General features: G+C 49.4%; 8 protein-coding genes across 8 annotated transcripts; 6 read left to right on the plus strand and 2 right to left on the minus strand.

The window, feature by feature from the left end:
* Positions 1–543: 543 nt before the first annotated feature.
* On the plus strand, positions 544–1,244 carry APUU_80689S (double-stranded RNA binding motif domain-containing protein; the record flags this gene model as incomplete). Its single annotated transcript, XM_041696998.1, has 3 exons — positions 544–595; positions 727–786; positions 1,060–1,244. The coding sequence occupies 3 exons, from the start codon at positions 544–546 to the stop codon at positions 1,242–1,244; spliced, it is 297 nt and encodes a 98-aa protein (XP_041562572.1).
* Positions 1,245–2,464: 1,220 nt separating this feature from the next.
* On the minus strand, positions 2,465–4,580 carry APUU_80690A (putative MFS transporter; the record flags this gene model as incomplete). Its single annotated transcript, XM_041696999.1, has 10 exons — positions 2,465–2,788; positions 2,868–2,952; positions 3,012–3,181; positions 3,279–3,682; positions 3,736–3,838; positions 3,902–3,983; positions 4,031–4,106; positions 4,160–4,225; positions 4,295–4,352; positions 4,407–4,580. The coding sequence occupies 10 exons, from the start codon at positions 4,578–4,580 to the stop codon at positions 2,465–2,467; spliced, it is 1,542 nt and encodes a 513-aa protein (XP_041562573.1).
* Positions 4,581–5,360: 780 nt separating this feature from the next.
* APUU_80691S (tRNA-ribosyltransferase family protein) lies at positions 5,361–7,041 on the plus strand (the record flags this gene model as incomplete). The annotated part of the gene is made up of 8 exons (XM_041697000.1): positions 5,361–5,513; positions 5,568–5,818; positions 5,866–5,949; positions 6,003–6,323; positions 6,377–6,434; positions 6,485–6,562; positions 6,621–6,808; positions 6,855–7,041. 8 exons carry the CDS (start codon positions 5,361–5,363, stop codon positions 7,039–7,041), a joined length of 1,320 nt encoding a protein of 439 aa, XP_041562574.1.
* Positions 7,042–7,275: 234 nt separating this feature from the next.
* On the plus strand, positions 7,276–8,292 carry TMP1 (thymidylate synthase; the record flags this gene model as incomplete). The annotated part of the gene is made up of 1 exon (XM_041697001.1): positions 7,276–8,292. One exon carries the CDS (start codon positions 7,276–7,278, stop codon positions 8,290–8,292), a length of 1,017 nt encoding a protein of 338 aa, XP_041562575.1.
* Positions 8,293–8,429: 137 nt separating this feature from the next.
* On the minus strand, positions 8,430–9,365 carry APUU_80693A (AN1-type zinc finger protein; the record flags this gene model as incomplete). The annotated part of the gene is made up of 1 exon (XM_041697003.1): positions 8,430–9,365. The coding sequence occupies one exon, from the start codon at positions 9,363–9,365 to the stop codon at positions 8,430–8,432; it is 936 nt and encodes a 311-aa protein (XP_041562576.1).
* A 1,449-nt stretch (positions 9,366–10,814) lies between these two features.
* lap1 (putative aminopeptidase) lies at positions 10,815–12,086 on the plus strand (the record flags this gene model as incomplete). Its single annotated transcript, XM_041697004.1, has 3 exons — positions 10,815–11,000; positions 11,052–11,798; positions 11,853–12,086. 3 exons carry the CDS (start codon positions 10,815–10,817, stop codon positions 12,084–12,086), a joined length of 1,167 nt encoding a protein of 388 aa, XP_041562577.1.
* A 924-nt stretch (positions 12,087–13,010) lies between these two features.
* APUU_80695S (inositol monophosphatase family protein) lies at positions 13,011–14,069 on the plus strand (the record flags this gene model as incomplete). The annotated part of the gene is made up of 1 exon (XM_041697005.1): positions 13,011–14,069. The coding sequence occupies one exon, from the start codon at positions 13,011–13,013 to the stop codon at positions 14,067–14,069; it is 1,059 nt and encodes a 352-aa protein (XP_041562578.1).
* A 713-nt stretch (positions 14,070–14,782) lies between these two features.
* Positions 14,783–15,895, plus strand: APUU_80696S (DUF1774 domain-containing protein; the record flags this gene model as incomplete). The annotated part of the gene is made up of 4 exons (XM_041697006.1): positions 14,783–14,792; positions 14,875–15,097; positions 15,165–15,604; positions 15,669–15,895. 4 exons carry the CDS (start codon positions 14,783–14,785, stop codon positions 15,893–15,895), a joined length of 900 nt encoding a protein of 299 aa, XP_041562579.1.
* Between the last annotated feature and the right edge of the window lie 591 nt (positions 15,896–16,486).

Genomic DNA, 16,486 nt, shown 5'->3' on the forward strand with positions numbered 1-16,486 from the left:
GTGCCATGTCCACTGTAGCATGCATAAGTCCGTCTGCTAGGTTCTTTGATTAGGTTCCGTGTTTGTCATGCCTAAGTGCAGGAAAAAAAAAAAAAATCTAAAGCTGGTCTACCTGCACCGAGGCGCTATTTGAGGGAGGGAGAAAAAAAAAAAAAAAAAAAAAAAAAAGGCGGCCCACAGTTTTATACGCCTGCTGTTCCCCATATCCACCACGTCTATTCGATTTAAGAAAGGGAAAGGCTCGGAACTTTTTCAGATAAGAGAAGGCAAAGAAGAGAAAGCTCCTCTCATACTCTGGTATCCAGCTTCGTGATTTCCCTCCTCCTATATTTTTGCCAATTACACCCTCTGGCTTCTTACCTTTACAACCACTACCGTTGCCACAGCACAAGGAATCGACCAGGGATACAGATAACAAACGCCCACTATAACAGCAAAACCTCGTTTCTCCTCCCCCCTCCTTCGCTTCCTTCGCCCTTTTTTAAGACAACAAGAGGGTCCCGCCTATAAAGCCACGGCCAGATAAACACTCCGTCGTCCACCATGTCTGACCCAAGACTCGATATCAAGTATGACTGGCGGTTAAGACTTGAAGGTACGCCCCACATCCCAGATATTCTCCTTGTGGGAGAAGTTGTGAGTCCGTGACGCTTGAATATATCGTTCCTCGTGCCATTATCTCGCTTGGTCACCGATCAACTGGTGGGCTAACATAAATCTCCGAAGTTTATTGCACCAAAAACGGCATCGACGAGCCAAAATACAACACATTCTCCGACCGCCGAGGTAAGTTCATGTTGGTATTACCGTTATCTACCCTTCGCTCTTGTTTCCTACAAGCGTTTAGTCCGTCAAACATTTCTCTATTGCAAGGTGCACTTCATTGTGGGATGGCGGAGTGGGTACGACACAAGACATCCACCGTTTTCTCGTTGACTGCAATCATTTCGGAGTCGCAGTGTGGGAGAGTGGAGTCACCCTCTTTCCTCACCGACTTTTATACTGGAACCGCCAAAATTTCTTGTTCATTATTATGCTGACGGTGTGGCTTTTCTATAGGAGGTCGCACAGCGTGGTCCTGTCATGTCATCGTCCACGGAACCACCTTTGCTGCCCGATATTGGTTTGATGGTGATTTCGTACAGAATGCCATGGAAGATGCTGCGGAGGTAGCTTTGAAAGTTTTGGATTCTAAGTCTTACCAGCAACCCAGCCATGGACCACCGTCGGGAACCGTGCCTTGAGCGCTATATGTCGGACGTTTGCGGCTCTCCTCTTCCTTTCTTTCTACTCCACCTTTCGGAGGGACTTTATTCTCAGCTTTTGCCTGTTTTTGATTTCCAACTTGACAACTTGACATTGCATGCGACGCGCTCCGGATTGATGCCGATCTCGCAGATATGTACAACATTACCGGCTGTCGACATTATTGCTAGTTTACTTTTCTATGCGGAACGAATTGTTACGAGCGGGTGAATTCACATTAGGTACACATTCGACAGGAACAGAACGCGACCCTTTTTTTTCTTCGACCTCTTGAGAAATAGCCGATTCTTAAAATTCATATCCAACCACATGATGGGCATGGCCGGGGACCAAATTTTATATATCTTTCATCTTAATCTCTTTTCGCCGGAAAGCCGGCGTGGCAGACGAGCGCTACAGCCTACAGCACAATATGTTAACGACAGTTTATGATGCGTGTACTTGAGTCTTTGCCAATAAATTTGGCCTTCATTTTCCAAGCGGTGCCTTGAGCTTAGATATGGGGCTGGTATTCACTCAAAATGGGCCTTCAATTATCTCACTATAACCAAAACACAGCAAGCACAAACCAAATCCTTTTCCCGTTCCATTCTATGGGTATTTCATGAGCTTCTTTGAACAAGAAAAATTGTGTGCGCTCACTAAATAATTGAAGCCTATCCACCTACCTGGTGGTTGAACTGGTTCACATTTGTGTTGGGTCAAAAAAGAACGACTCAGCTGATCCAATGCCTGATTTAATTACTGCTTGATGGGGCAGACACTCAGATTCCATACTTCGCACGGTGTAGGCATTTGAATTCGGGAGATCATTTATGCTTTGCTCCATTGTTGCGTAGTATATATCGAATTCTCTGGTGAGACTTCCCAGTAGGTGCCAGTCAGCCGTGATGGATCTTGGAACGTCGGAACTTAACCTTATTTCCCCAGCTAAGGTTCACGTGCTACGCTCGTTCCATGGTTCAGGTTCAGGACCGTTATTACTCTTAAATTATTCTAACCCTATTAGTATAATATATCGGCAAGGAAGCCCCTGGCTGATTAATCTGTCTCCTCGTATCCCAGTTCCATCGTTAGGTATTATCATATGAATTAAGTCACCAGTGAATAATAAAAAAGAAAAAAACGTATTTACCGTCTCAAAAACCCCAACAAAACCCAGCCCACCAAATAAAGCATGTGAGCGAAGCGATTGAGCTCAATAAGCAAATCTCTCCCCGCCCGATAACCGTAACCGCCGATTCTTCCACTCATAGTACCCCCTCAGCGCCAAACACCCCACAGTAACGAGCAGCAGCAGGGCTGCATTCGTCCAATGGCCCGTCGGATACCCGCGTTTCGCCTCGTCCGACTTGTAGATCCATACTCCAACGATCTGACCGGGGGCGCCGAAGGAGACGTTCAGCGCGATTGCGAGGCCTGTTCCTGCGGTGGACCGAATGTTGGAGGAGAGCCACCCGAGCAATGGCGGGATGCAGGCGAAGGAACCACTTGTTGCGACGATTAGGCAGCCGTAGCGATGCTGTAAATGAGGGCAAAGAAACTATTATTAGTGGGCTAATAGGGTTGAATGGTTGAATGGACGGTCGGGGGGAACGTACGAGATATGCGTCTGCTGGGAGAACGGCGGAGGCGAGGAAGCCCATTGCACCGACAAAGGAGAGAGCTGCGGAGTGGAGGCCACGGCTGGAGATGGGTGTTAGTACTGCCGCTAGCTGATTTAGACGGGAACAGAGTTTAAATACCTATTGAAGTAGTCTGCGGACCAGGCGACAACTGTTGTTACGACGTACGCCACTGCCCATGGAGGTACTGTCATGAGCTGTGCTTTCAGACTGGTATATCCGAGTCCGCTGGTAATCGAGGGGGTAAAAAGCGAGAGACTGGAGAATGGCGCTGAGATTCCAAAGTAGACCTGTTTCAAGTAGAGTTAGACACGAGTCTTTTTTCCTTTTTCTTCTTTTTTTTTTTTTTTTTGGTTGGATTGCGTGAACAGATTGCAGAGGACTCACGAGGTAGTGTGCATATAAACGCCAGTCTATGAGGACATCTTTAGCATCTTGCCATGTCATCGCATGCGCCCCACCCTTGGACCCTTCTATTTCGAGGCGTTTCGCGGCAAGCGCCTTTTCGTCCTCGGATAACCAAGATGCTGTTTCGGGGTAATCAGGGAGAATAAACCAAACGAGGATGGCGGATACGCAGGACGGTGCGCCCTCGATTATGAAAAGCCAGCGCCAGGCTGATAAACCGTGGGCCATATTCATATGTCCTACACCGTATGCGATTGCACCGCCGAACGCGCCTGCTAGGGTTGCCGAGGCGAGGATTAAAGCTACGCGCAATGAGCGTTCCGAGGTGCGGTACCAGAAGGTTAGGAAATAGACAAAGCCCGGGAAGAGGCCAGCTTCGAGGACTGTTGAGGATTAGCATGAGGCTATGTTCGATGTGATTGTGGGTTCTGTATACCTCCAAGAAGAAAACGTAGACCTGTCACTTGCGCGTAGTTGTGTGCTCCGCCTAACCCCATTGTGACAGCCCCCCATGATAACATCAGGAACGCGATCCACCTCTGTGTTTATCAGTGTTAGAGGTTGGGTTATACAGCTGCGGCATGATTGAGAGGGATACGCACGCTCGGTCTAAGCTTCTTGAGAAAATAATTGGAGGGCACTTCGAAGAGGGCGTAGGCGATCAAGAAGACCATCAGTGCGATCCTACTGGGGTCAGTGATGAACGAGGAGCGACCAAAGAGAGCACTCACGTATACTCGTAAGAGGTCATGTTCGTTTCAGTGAGGAGATCATCGCCAGTCTCCGCATTCATAATTTTGGCATTTCCTATAGCTGGTAAGTAGCCCACTTGTGATCGGGATGGACCTAGTCGAACGTACCAATGTTCGATCGATCCAGATAACAAAGGAGATAGATAAAGGCGGAAAGAGGAACAATATGCAAGTCTTATAGGCGTATGTAAGTGCTGTGTACGTCTCTTGCTGAGCAGGCGAACAAATGGGCTTGCGAAATACCTTGCTTCCATATCAACGCCTTCTCCCGAGCTTGAAGATCGGGGTCACTGTCATTGTGCTGGAACAGTTGTATTAGCCCTCCTTTCGGAGCCATAGAGCTTGAGCAACTCACATTCAGCGCCAATTCTGCGTCAGTCGCATTGATCGCGCCATCCGGAGTGATCTCTTTCTCACTCATGATGGCGGGGGATATGTAGGAGAAGTGTTGCAAGGGCAAACAACTTTTTTTTTTTTTGCCCCTGCTCGGCTTAAGTGCACGCGCCGCCAGGGACTCCAACCCCCACATGGTCCGAGTTGGGCTAGATCTCGGGGGAGGCCTGGCGAACTCGCGAGTCACAAATGTCGGTCAACCTCCGATCAATCTCGAGTTTGGTTTGGGGCCCACCGCAGTTGCTTATAAGGCGATGAGGATTGTTCTCGATCGGCGTTGGTCCACCCATCATCCGGCTTGTTCATACCATGGCTTCAGTGTAATAATATCGTGATCCAAACTGCATTCATATTGTGGAACACCATAGCATATTTAGTAGGTGGTTACTGACTCATTGCACTGGTTTGATTTGGGGTGGGCCAAACAGAAGGGAATCCCCCGATTCCAACAGTTGCGCCAGGTAAGAGATGGAGCAAACGATCTATAATACCCGGGCCTTTGGAACTGCTTTAATACTGTAGTTAAAACTTGATTTCACGAATAGCTATACCGTCTGGAGTTAAACCCTGCGACAGTCGTTGACAGTCAAGGAACTCACTTTGCATACCCCAGATTCAAAGACTTGGCCATTCCGGGGTCTGTCTGCATCTTTACATCAAAGCAACATTATAATCATTGAGTCTTTCAATAAAAGCAAGTCTCAGCTTGAAGAGCGACTGTAATTTATATCAAGAAAGTTGCTGAAGAGAGAGAAGCATCGGGCTCACTATGGTCTGGTAACAACCAGTATTATACGGCTCGGTAATATACAGAGATAAGGCGTTGCAAACAATGCAAACAACCCTCGAAATTATCCAAGAGGCCGTGGACGCTCGACAGTTCTAGTTAATCCCGGGGAGCTATACCCTTTCTTTAATGCTATATATTCGGGCGAACCGTATAATATTACGTCCCTTCTATCGCGCACCGAGAACAACTTCGTTGTCGCTTCCCCGGTCCATGTCAACAACCCCTCCGCGGAAGGCAATGCCTTCAGCATTGACCTTTGACCTGCATCGCAAGTGCTCTGTAAGCAAGAGCCACTCAACTGCAGATTCTTTTGCTGATAATGTGTATACATAGACTACAAAAGCCCGCGCTAGCACCCTCCACCTCCCTCATGGCTCCGTTCCTCTGCCGATCTTTATGCCAGTTGCAACGCAGGCCTCCCTCAAAGGCCTTACATACGACCAACTAAAACAGACTGGATGTATGCTATGCCTAAATAATACGTATCACTTAGGGCTGAAGCCTGGACAGGCGGTATTGGATGAGGTAGGAGGAGCACATAAATTGCAGGGATGGGATCGGAATATTCTGACGGACAGTGGGGGGCAAGTTGTTCGAGCGAGCTCTACTTTGCAGTCGCTGATCTTGTTAGGTTCCAAATGGTCTCTTTACTAAAACTTGCAAATGTTACGGAGGAAGGAGTTCGGTTTTTGAGTCCCCATGATGGTACTCCCATGTTCGTTTCAACGTCTCACAGCTCCATTGGGCGCGCGCACTAACCGATGCCAGGCTACTCACCCCGGAACACTCGATTTCCCTCCAAAACTCCATTGGCTCCGACATTATCATGCAGCTTGACGATGTGATTGCGACGACCTCACCGGATCATGCACGAGTCCATGAGGCAATGGAGCGCTCGGTCCGTTGGCTGGACCGATGCATTGAAGCTCACAAAAACCCAGCGTCGCAAAACCTATTTTGCATTATCCAGGGTGGCCTGGATTTGGAATTGAGAAAACAGTGTTGTGCGGAGATGGTCGCTCGAGATACGCCCGGAATCGCTATTGGGGGCCTTTCAGGCGGAGAGGCAAAGGAGGAGTTCTGCAAAGTGTATGCTGCTTTACAGACAGACTTATGGGAATTCTACTGACTCAAAAGAAAAGAGTCGATACCTGCACCGGTCTCCTTCCGGATAATAAGCCACGATATGTAATGGGCGTGGTAAGTTATTGCCTAACGTTGCCCTAGGCAAAATACTGACGAACACACAGGGGTACCAGGAGGATTTGGTTATAGGTGCCGCCCTCGGCGCAGATATGTTTGATTGCGTGTGGCCAACCAGAACTGCCGTGAGGATTCCCCCCCCCCTTCCCCCAAAATATCTGGCGCAATACTGAGTGTAAATAGCGCTTCGGAAACGCCGTGGTCTCCACAGGGAATCTCAACCTTCGGCATGCATCATTTGCGCATGACTTTAGGCCTGTCGAATACGGGTGCGGCTGCATGACATGTAAACCTAGAGAGGAAGGGGGGCTCGGCATTACGAGGGCATATGTCCACCACCTGGCGTCTAAAGAGACGGCCGGAGCTCACCTGTAAGTGATCTCTCCTGAGTTCGGAACTTGTTGCTAATATAGAAAGTCTTACAATACACAATGTGCATTACACCCTTAATTTAATGGGGAGGGTACGACAAGCCATTTTAGATGATCAATTCCCAGCTTTCCTTAAAGGTTTCTTCTTGAAGTTGTACGGAGAGAAGACCAAGATTCCCGCTTGGGTAGTGGGTGCCTTGCAGGGGGTAGGGGTTTGTTTACTAGAAGATTAACCTTAATTTAATCGCACGAAATAACTATACCCTTCGCATAATTAATATATCTTGACCGTACGGAGTAGTATACAACATAAACCTAAGTATATCCGTCCCAAACGGGTAATTAACACGTGATTACGTGACGCGCCTGGGTCGCGTTTCTCTTCCAACCTTCAACGATGGTGTCGAGTTTCCTCACTTCTTCAAATCACAGCCTCAGCTTCCAAACATACGATCATAGCCTAGAAAATGACACTCTCAAATGACATTCAGCGGGGCAATGTTGCAGCCGCCACACCACCTCAAATACCCCAAAACCCCTCCCACGAAGAGCACCAGTACTTGAATCTAATCCGCCAAATCCTCGCCGAGGGCGAACACCGACCCGACCGCACAGGAACAGGAACACGCTCCATATTCGCTCCAGTTCCCATGCGCTTCTCGCTCTCAAAGCCCGACCCTGCAAATGTAGAATCGAAAATCCCTGTTCTGCCCCTCCTCACCACAAAACGCGTCTTCCTACGCGCCGTCCTCGCCGAACTCCTCTGGTTCATCTCAGGCTCGACATCGAGCATCCCCTTATCTGAGGCCGGTATCAAGATCTGGGACGGGAATGGCTCGCGCGAGTTCTTGGATAATGTTGGTCTTTCGCACCGGGAAGTCGGTGATCTAGGGCCCGTCTACGGCTTCCAGTGGCGCCATTTCGGCGCTGAGTATGTTGATGCTCATACCGATTACACCGGACAGGGTGTTGATCAGCTGGCCGATGTTGTGAGGAAGATTAAAGAGACACCATTTGACCGACGGATCATCATGTCGGCGTGGAACCCCGCGGATTTGAAGAAGATGGCCCTCCCACCTTGCCATATGTTTGCTCAGTTCTATGTCTCCTATCCTGAAGGCATCGAGGAAGGGAAAGGCAAAGGAAAGGGCGAGTTGAGCTGTTTGTTGTACCAGCGGAGTTGTGATATGGGCCTTGGCGTGCCGTTTAATATTGCTTCTTATGCACTGTTAACGCACATTATTGCGCATGCTACGGATTTGAACCCAGGAAAGTTGATCCACACGATGGGCGACGCGCATGTCTATCTGGATCATGTGGAAGCTCTGCAGGAGCAGCTGACGAGGGAGCCGTCTGAATTCCCCGAGTTGAAGATTAAGAGAGAAGATCGCGGTAGTGGTGTTATTGATGGATGGAAAGAGGAAGAATTTGAGGTTATTGGATACCAACCTCACAAGGCGATTAAGATGAAGATGAGCGTTTAGATGGTAGAGGCTAAATGCATATGTATAAAGGTAGAAGAAAAATTCCCAACGCCAATATAGAGTGTATCATGCTATGCAATGCCAAGGATATCAAGAGCTGAAATGGCCCAAAAATGGGGGAAAAAAGAGAAAAAATATCACTTCCCCAGCATCACTCCAGCACCCCTCAATAAAACGATAGTATCGCCCGATTTCACCTTCCCGGCTCCGAGCGCATCCGAAAACTCCAAAAACTCCCCACTATCAACATGGAACAGCCGTAACCGTGCCTCCTCCCCAGCCCGATTGTTCACATTCTCGACCCCCAAGCGCTTCGCCGCATCATCCAGCACCCTCCCTACCTTCCACCGTGAGTCAAACCAAAAGTCCCCATTCGGTGGGTCCACTCCCTGCGTCTCTGATGTTCCTACAACATGTAGGTACACCCGCTTGTCAGCAGGAACACTTGAATCGCCCTTGGCCGCTTTCTTAAGGGCGTTGACTTGGACAGCTCGCGCAGCAGGACTATTGGGCTTCGGCTTCGGTTTCACGGAGGCGGCGGCAGTAGCAGCAACCTGACTCTTATCCTTCCCCCATGAGCGGACACGCGCGAACATTGATCGGATCGTTTCATTCGGTGCCCCGGCTGCGCCGCTGCCTAGTCGCGGGGCAATCTTGGCGCAATCATGTTCCTCCTTTAGGCGGTGTTTAAGACAGTATTCTCTCGAGCAGTCCGGGCAGCGAACACCAGGGTCCTTGAACGTATTGATCAAGGTTTTACATGATACGTGCGCACACTGATCGGAGTTGTAGATGGTGGGTTTCTGTGTTGGCGTGCTGTTGGCAGATTGTCGGTTTCCGTTTCGGCGGCGCGCCCACTCACCTTCTTGCGGGCAGCGGTGGGCGGTTTCGGTGCGGTGGTCAAGACAATATGTCCCACGGCAGGATTCGCAGCGAAAGGGTAGGAAATCGAGCTGGTTGCAGTATTCGTATTGGCAGTGGCGGCCTATGGACTCGAGGTCTTTGTCGGCCATTTGAGTGAACGACTCGGGCTCGGAGCCGCCATTGCCTTTGGTCATGGAAATTGGGGACATTATTATGAAAGAAGGGCCAGCAATAGAGGGCAAAAAAAAAAGAAGAAAGAAAGGAAAGAGGAGAATGAGGTAAAATACCCACCTCCTCTGTATTTGACTGCAAGCTAGAGAGATGGTGAGATTGATTAGAAACGAGAGACAGATGTTGCTGGAAGCCGCTGGCAAATGCGGAGGCTGACTCAGCCCTCCAAAATTTCCGAACTCAAGATTATCTATGCAGCCCTGGAGATTGAAGAAGAATACTTTCTAGGTCATCCGCGTGTTCACCGTTTCAACAGTACGATTTAGGTACCGCGTCAATTTTTATTGTAAGAGCATTATTTTCCTCTCTTGTTAACATCATATGTCGCGTTATTGCCGACCATCTACTTCTCAACTATGCCCAGGACCCGATTCCTAGCTCTCGTATTATAGGACACCTGGAAATGAGGCACCTAGTAGAGGCTAGCGTACAGGGTCATAGTTTAAAATCTTACAGCTGCTTAAGAGCATTTTATCCAACAAATGTAGGAGGCTGAGCTGGTAGGCAATAATCTCTCAGGACCACGTTAACTGCTTACAAGAGTCCTCCGGCCGTTCTCCTCCCTTATTAAATCGGGATATGTCACAACGGCCCTCATAGATGTGTGATCAAAATGGTTGTCAAAATGACGATTCATACCCTCGTAGCGGTTGAGTTCGGGGTGCGATTCGGTGGGGCTTGTCGATTGACACTCCCCAAGTCTGTCCAGTCATCCACCGTCTAGGACTCTGGGTCGTTTTGGAGAGATCTGCGCAGTTGTGCGGGGAAGTCGCAGTCTTGCCGTTCTCAACGTCAAGACTCAAAAGTCAAGGGTCAGGACTCAGGACTCAGGACTCAGGGGCTGCTGTGTGAAATGCCAAAAATAAACCCATGGTTCCTGGCATTTCTCCTTTGTTTCCGTAGCTTGATCTCCGTCGACGGCGGAGTCATGGAGTCATCAGGTAGCGCCCTGAGAGTGGAGGCGAGGCTGTGTCGTATCAGAGTAGACTATCAGGGGTCGCGTGTGGCAGAGCAGGTGCCCAGGCGGGGATCTAACTCAATTGGGCACTGCGGCAGCTTACTTATCTAAATCCCCCGGCCCAGGCCCCCAACCCATCTCTGACTCTGACGCAACTGAGTCTGCCCTTCTTTCATATTGTCTCTACCCTATATAATAGTCACCCACCGTCGGAATTGAACGGGACGCATATTTTTTTGAGCATATCTGGGCCTGATTTCTTGTCTTGAAAAGTTGTCCGATTAACGAAGACCTCCTTCTTCGGCCTGCGACACTTGCCTGCAACACACCCCTCAGTCAGCAGCTGTCAGTTGAACGCCCTCCCAGGCCTCTGCGAGCTGCTAAATTGTCCCCTGTGTCTCCGCTCTATATTCTTACAACACATTCTTCTCGTTATTATTAACAAACGATCGTCCAGGTCTTCTCCGCCATGAAGATCTCGACCGCGCTCGCTCTGGGCGCTACCGCTTCCACTGGTGCCTGGGCCTACGCCATCCCGCAACAGGATGTGATAGAGAACCCCCATATTCACCATGAGCAAGAGAAATATCTAATCGAACTCGCTCCCTATCAAACAAGATGGGTAACAGAGGAAGAAAAGTGGGCCTTGAAACTCGTATGCATCTCCGGACTTTCCTAGGTCTTTGCTGTTGCTAACCGCTTCTAGGACGGTGTGAACTTCATTGATATCTCAGAAGACCGAAACTATGGATTGTATCCAACACTAGATGCTGGTGCCTATATCAATTATCCAAAGGAGATGGGGCATACAGACAAGGTCAATGGGCTCATTGATGGCTTATCCAAGGAGAACATGCAGAAGGATCTTGAGAAATTTACTTCTTTCCACACGAGATACTATAAATCGTCGGATGGTGTTGAGTCTGCCACATGGCTGTACAAACAGGTGCAGAAAGTGGTCCATGATTCAGGGGCTGATGGGTCGGGTGCGTCTGTCGAGAAGTTCGAGCACCCTTGGGGTCAGTTCAGTATCATTGCCCGTATCCCTGGTGTATCGAACAAAACTGTTGTCCTGGGTGCACACCAGGACAGCATCAACCTGTTCCTTCCGTCTCTTCTAGCTGCCCCAGGCGCTGATGACGATGGAAGTGGGACTGTTACAATCCTTGAGGCCTTGCGTGGTTTATTGAAATCAGAGGTCATTTCACAAGGGAAAGCGCCAAACACAATTGAATTCCACTGGTACTCAGCAGAAGAGGGTGGAATGCTTGGTTCCCAAGCTGTATTCTCCAAGCACCAACGAAACAAAGTGGATGTGAAAGCCATGCTCCAGCAAGATATGACCGGGTATACGAAAGGCTCCGTTGATGCTGGCTTGGATGAAGCCATTGGAGTGATGACTGACTATGTTGATCCCGCACTCACGACCTTCCTCAAGGCTACCATTAATACCGTAAGTGCAGACTGATCCATTTGTCCTAGTCTTTCGCTGATTGACTTCTTCTAGTACTGTCGCGTTGGCTTTGCCGATACCCGATGCGGCTATGCCTGCTCCGATCACACCTCAGCAAGCAAGTACGGATACCCATCAGCCATGGCAACAGAATCCAAGATGGAGAACAGCAACAAGCACATTCACACCACTGACGATAAGATCAAATATCTGAGCTTTGACCACATGCTGGAGCACACGAAGCTTACTCTTGGGTTTGCCTATGAGCTTGCTCTTGCCGACCTCTAAGCTCGGCAACACCTCAGATATCTCTTTATGACTTGATGCTTACAGTATTATTAATGAGGCTTGGTCGTATTAACTAGGAAATGGGAATAATGCAATGAAATTTTTTTTGGGCAGCTTCACTTTATATTCTTACCGCACCGTTAACTAATACGTAGTGGTTCGAACCTAGTATTCCCAATAACTGATATTTGTGGGATGTACCGCAGGCGGGTGTTGAGAGGGAGACGACTTTCAATATAGGATGATACTTAGGACCAAATTAGTCCAAGCAATTTTGAACTGCTATATATGGGAAGCTTATATAGAGCCTAGGCTTAATATTGGGGTAAAATTGATTTGGAGTTTCCACGCATGGATTAAACAAGCCGTAAGCCATACTACACAGCGGTAGTTGCTATATATTGCTTGTTCCAAATTGTGCAGCTTGATATCACAGGAAATCTGGCAAGCAGTCTATCGTCCATAAAGTCATCGCGATGGGCTAAACTGAGTAAAAACCTTCCTCAGCGAAAAGGAGGTCCCTTACATTGATTATGGACTCGGAGCCCGGGGCGATACTACTGATAGTTGGGTTGTTGTAAAGGTGCTGCAAGTTATGTGCTTTTGGAGGTATCCTTATTTCAGCAAAGACCATGGTCTCCAAGATACAAATAATAAATGTATCCTACCATATTTTACTCACCAGGACAGTTAGGTCAACGTGAGCACAGATCTTACACTCTGAGACTCTTCATGTTAGGGCATCAATCAAAAGGCGACAGTCCAAAGAAGGCAAGTCCAACCAATGAGAGGGGGGGAGCGCGGGCTGGGATCCACTGCCGGTGACGGGCTTGGCGCTGCAGTATCCTGCCAGTGGGCAGTCGGGAATGAAAACCTCTTCATAATCCTCAATTACTTTTCTATCCCATTCACCGCATAATCAAAATGGATGGCAACAGCCCCTACTCAAAAGAGCTGCAAATTGCTTGCTTGGCGGTCCAGAGAGCCGCGCGCTTGACAAAGAAGCTTATCGCGGCCGTCGACAAAGGGTCCCTGGACAAAAGCGACGACACCCCGGTCACAATCGCTGATTTTGGGGCGCAGAGTCTAATTATTGCCGCCATCCATAGTGCGTTCCCGGATGATGAAATTGTTGGCGAGGAGGACTCAAAAACCCTCCGTGCGCAACCGGATTTGCTTGAACGGACCTGGGATCTAGTTTCGTCTACTCGTCTTGAGGACAAGGAAAGTGAAAGGCTACTCACTGCGCCTAGCTCGAGGGATGAGATGCTTCGCCTGATTGATCTTGGTGCGCTGGGTAACTGCAAGCCGCGAGGTCGGACATGGGTTCTCGATCCCGTTGACGGGACGGCGACCTTTATGCGGGGCCAGCAGTACGCTGTTTGCTTGGGCCTTGTGGAGGATGGGAAGCAGAAGCTTGGTGTTACGGGGTGTCCAAATCTCAATTCGGAGTCTGGGTCTGTCCATGAGGATCTCGCGGACCGGACAGGACATGGAGTCATGATCTTCGCCGTTGATGGGCAGGGTGCGTGGTCGAGACAGTTGGGGACCGGGTCACTTCTTCCAGCTACGAAACTTGAACCGAAATCGCAAATCACAGAGTTTCAGGATATTCAGTTCGTGGATTGCAAGGCTGCGACATCCTCGAACTATGAGGTGCATGGGGCCCTTGCAGAGAGGTTTGGAGCTCCGTGGCCGCCTAGGACGGATCTATGGTCTGCGCAACTGCGATATATTGCCATCGCTGTCGGTGGCTGTAACGTGCTCATCAAGATTCCGCGGAAAGCTTCGTATCGCTCAAAGGTATGGGATCACGTGGGAGGTATGTTAATAGTCACGGAGCTGGGCTGCCAAGTAAGCGACCTGAAAGGAAACCCCGTTGATTGCAGCCTGGGAAGAACTCTTGAGGGGTGCGAGGGGATGATTATTGCGCCAAAATCCATCCACCACAGTCTCGTGAAAGCTGTGGAACAGATGCAGTGAAAGGCGCAATGGATCAGCAGTCTGAAGCGGATTCATACCTTGCTATTTTCATGATCGGAGCTCTGTCTTTTCTATGGAGCGCTTTTGTCCTTTTAGCTTGCACTAAGTTTCCTCTGTTTCCTACCTAAGTAAAGATGATGTAGGCGTGCAGATTGGCGACAAAACATTTCGGTACTATGGGCTCCGGAGTCAGGTGTTTACTGGCATCTTTTTTGAGTTGGCTGCATATTTTTACGGCAGCTTCTTGTTAGCTACAATCATTGCCCCGCAATATACTCGTCTGCCCACTATTCCTTAGTAACTAAAACGGGCCACGGCCGTCAAACGGCTGCTGTATCCGTAGTCTACTATCTACTGATGGAGGGTGAGGCACAGGACAAGGCAGTGCACGGATCGACAGCGCAGAAAGAGCAGAACAGACCATGTTTGGCCGAAGGATTTCAGTTGTTGGTCGCTTTGACGAGCAAGACTGAATTTCAGACAGTGGCTAAACTAGAAACGTATGGCGGATAATATTTGAACCAGTGAGGGTGAAGAGATGTTGTCTCCTGACAACTGTGCTGCGGGGATGGTGGGAGCAGGCACGACAATTGCTAAACTGTCGTCATCTCACGTTATAAGAGTGTTCATGCGCCCTGCATCATATGAACCCTTCTTGTTTCCTTTTTCTTGGTCTCTGTTTGTTTTCACTGTGAGGGTATTCCAGTACCACCATGAGTTCGTGTGTGTTGCACCCTCCTGACCCCGCAGGCTTTATATAGTCCGCGGCTTAGTATAGACCTACTAACGACTGCTTACCCCCCAGACAACGCTTACAATCCTTTTGCTAGGCGCGAGTCGCACAGCAAGGCTTCGCTGAATTCGTATCGGGTTCTCGCGCCTCTCTCGTGGGCTCTAGTCATCGTTTTTGGGATTTTCTATTCCATCCATAAGCCTGCCGACGTATCAAACAGCTGGACCCTCTGGTCTCAGCTTGAGCGGCGATCTACTGCGTTCAGTGTTAACATTGTCGTGTTAGCAATTTACTGGTACGATTATCTTTCATCCTTCTATACACACCCTCTTCACCAGCGCATATCGGTAACATCTTCGCAGGATCCTCCTCCTCCTCTCCCAGATCGGGTACCTGATCCAACTCTTTTCCAAGGATGTAGCGATTTTCACTGTAGCAGCTAACGCGGCGTCGCATTTCATTCTGAACAACCTCTTCGTCTTCGCGTGGATCCTCCTCTGGACCAGGAACCATTTCTGGCCAGCTGAGGTCATTCTGATCGCTCACTTCATCCACCAGCACGTCGCCTTCTGGCGCATCCGCTCCCTGCCGCCGCTGTCGCATCTAGCCGTCATTGCAGGCCCATATGCCTGGACTTTGATCGCGCTCTTCTGGAATGGAGCCGCGGCAGTCTGGAGCCATACTCCAGGTGCTGAGATCGCCGCGAACGTTTTCATCTGGATCATCTTCGTTATTGGCGCCGCTCACATCATTGTGCCGGTAGATGAACTGCTCGGATACAGTCTGAGTCTGCTGGTCTTCGGTAAATTCCCCACGTAACCTCCTGTATATTGGTGGTTGAATGCTGATTTACGCCCGAATTACAGGTGTGGCCATCGCCCAAACCGACAAGAAGACTAGCTTTCCCAGACAATGGATCTTTGCGTGGGTTATTTTCGCGGTTTTCCTGCTCGACTCGATCTACTTGACCTTTGTCAAGTCTACCAACCGGGATATTCTCTTCAGGAGTGCCGGGGAACCAGAAGCGAGTCAGGGTGATCCTGAGAGGGCGCCATTGCTACCGGAACCGCGTGAACCTGCTGCGACTTCGTGAATATCGCAATGATCGGCACGACTGGTGCTCGATGAGACGGATATGGATATGGCGAGGCTATTGAAAAGAAGTCAAAAACTTCTAGGATGGTAGAATTAGGATACGGATTGACGATGATGTTATGCTGTTGTTCTTTATCGGATACCATTTACTGTTATTGTCTGCGGTGGTTCATTGTGGAGGATCGCCCTAGGTCCATGGATGATGGGTCTGGCATTTAAAGCTCGCGGATCTACAGAGTACGTACACCGTACCGACGTACACCGTACGGCGTCCATGGCTCGCTCGGAGGTAATGATATTATTGTAGGTTGATAGGCTTTTGAATGCAATAATCTTCGCTCTCAAATGTAATACCCCCTGTTTGATCGGAGAGTGGTCTGGTACACGAGATCGGGCCCGGGCGGAAGTTCCACTCCAGGCCCCCTCAGGACTCTCTCTCCCTTCTTCGTGAACACCGCATGACACACAATCACGAGCGCAAATCGAGATTGGCAAAAAGGAGCTGCGAGACACCACGAGCGACCACTCGCCAGACAGCTGGGGCGAAATGAAGAAAATGCAAGGCACCGGAAGAGTCCAAGCGTTGCCC

The sequence above is a fragment of the Aspergillus puulaauensis genome, chromosome 8 (genome assembly GCF_016861865.1).
Source record: "Aspergillus puulaauensis MK2 DNA, chromosome 8, nearly complete sequence".
In the NCBI taxonomy this organism is placed as follows: Eukaryota; Fungi; Ascomycota; class Eurotiomycetes; order Eurotiales; family Aspergillaceae; genus Aspergillus; species Aspergillus puulaauensis.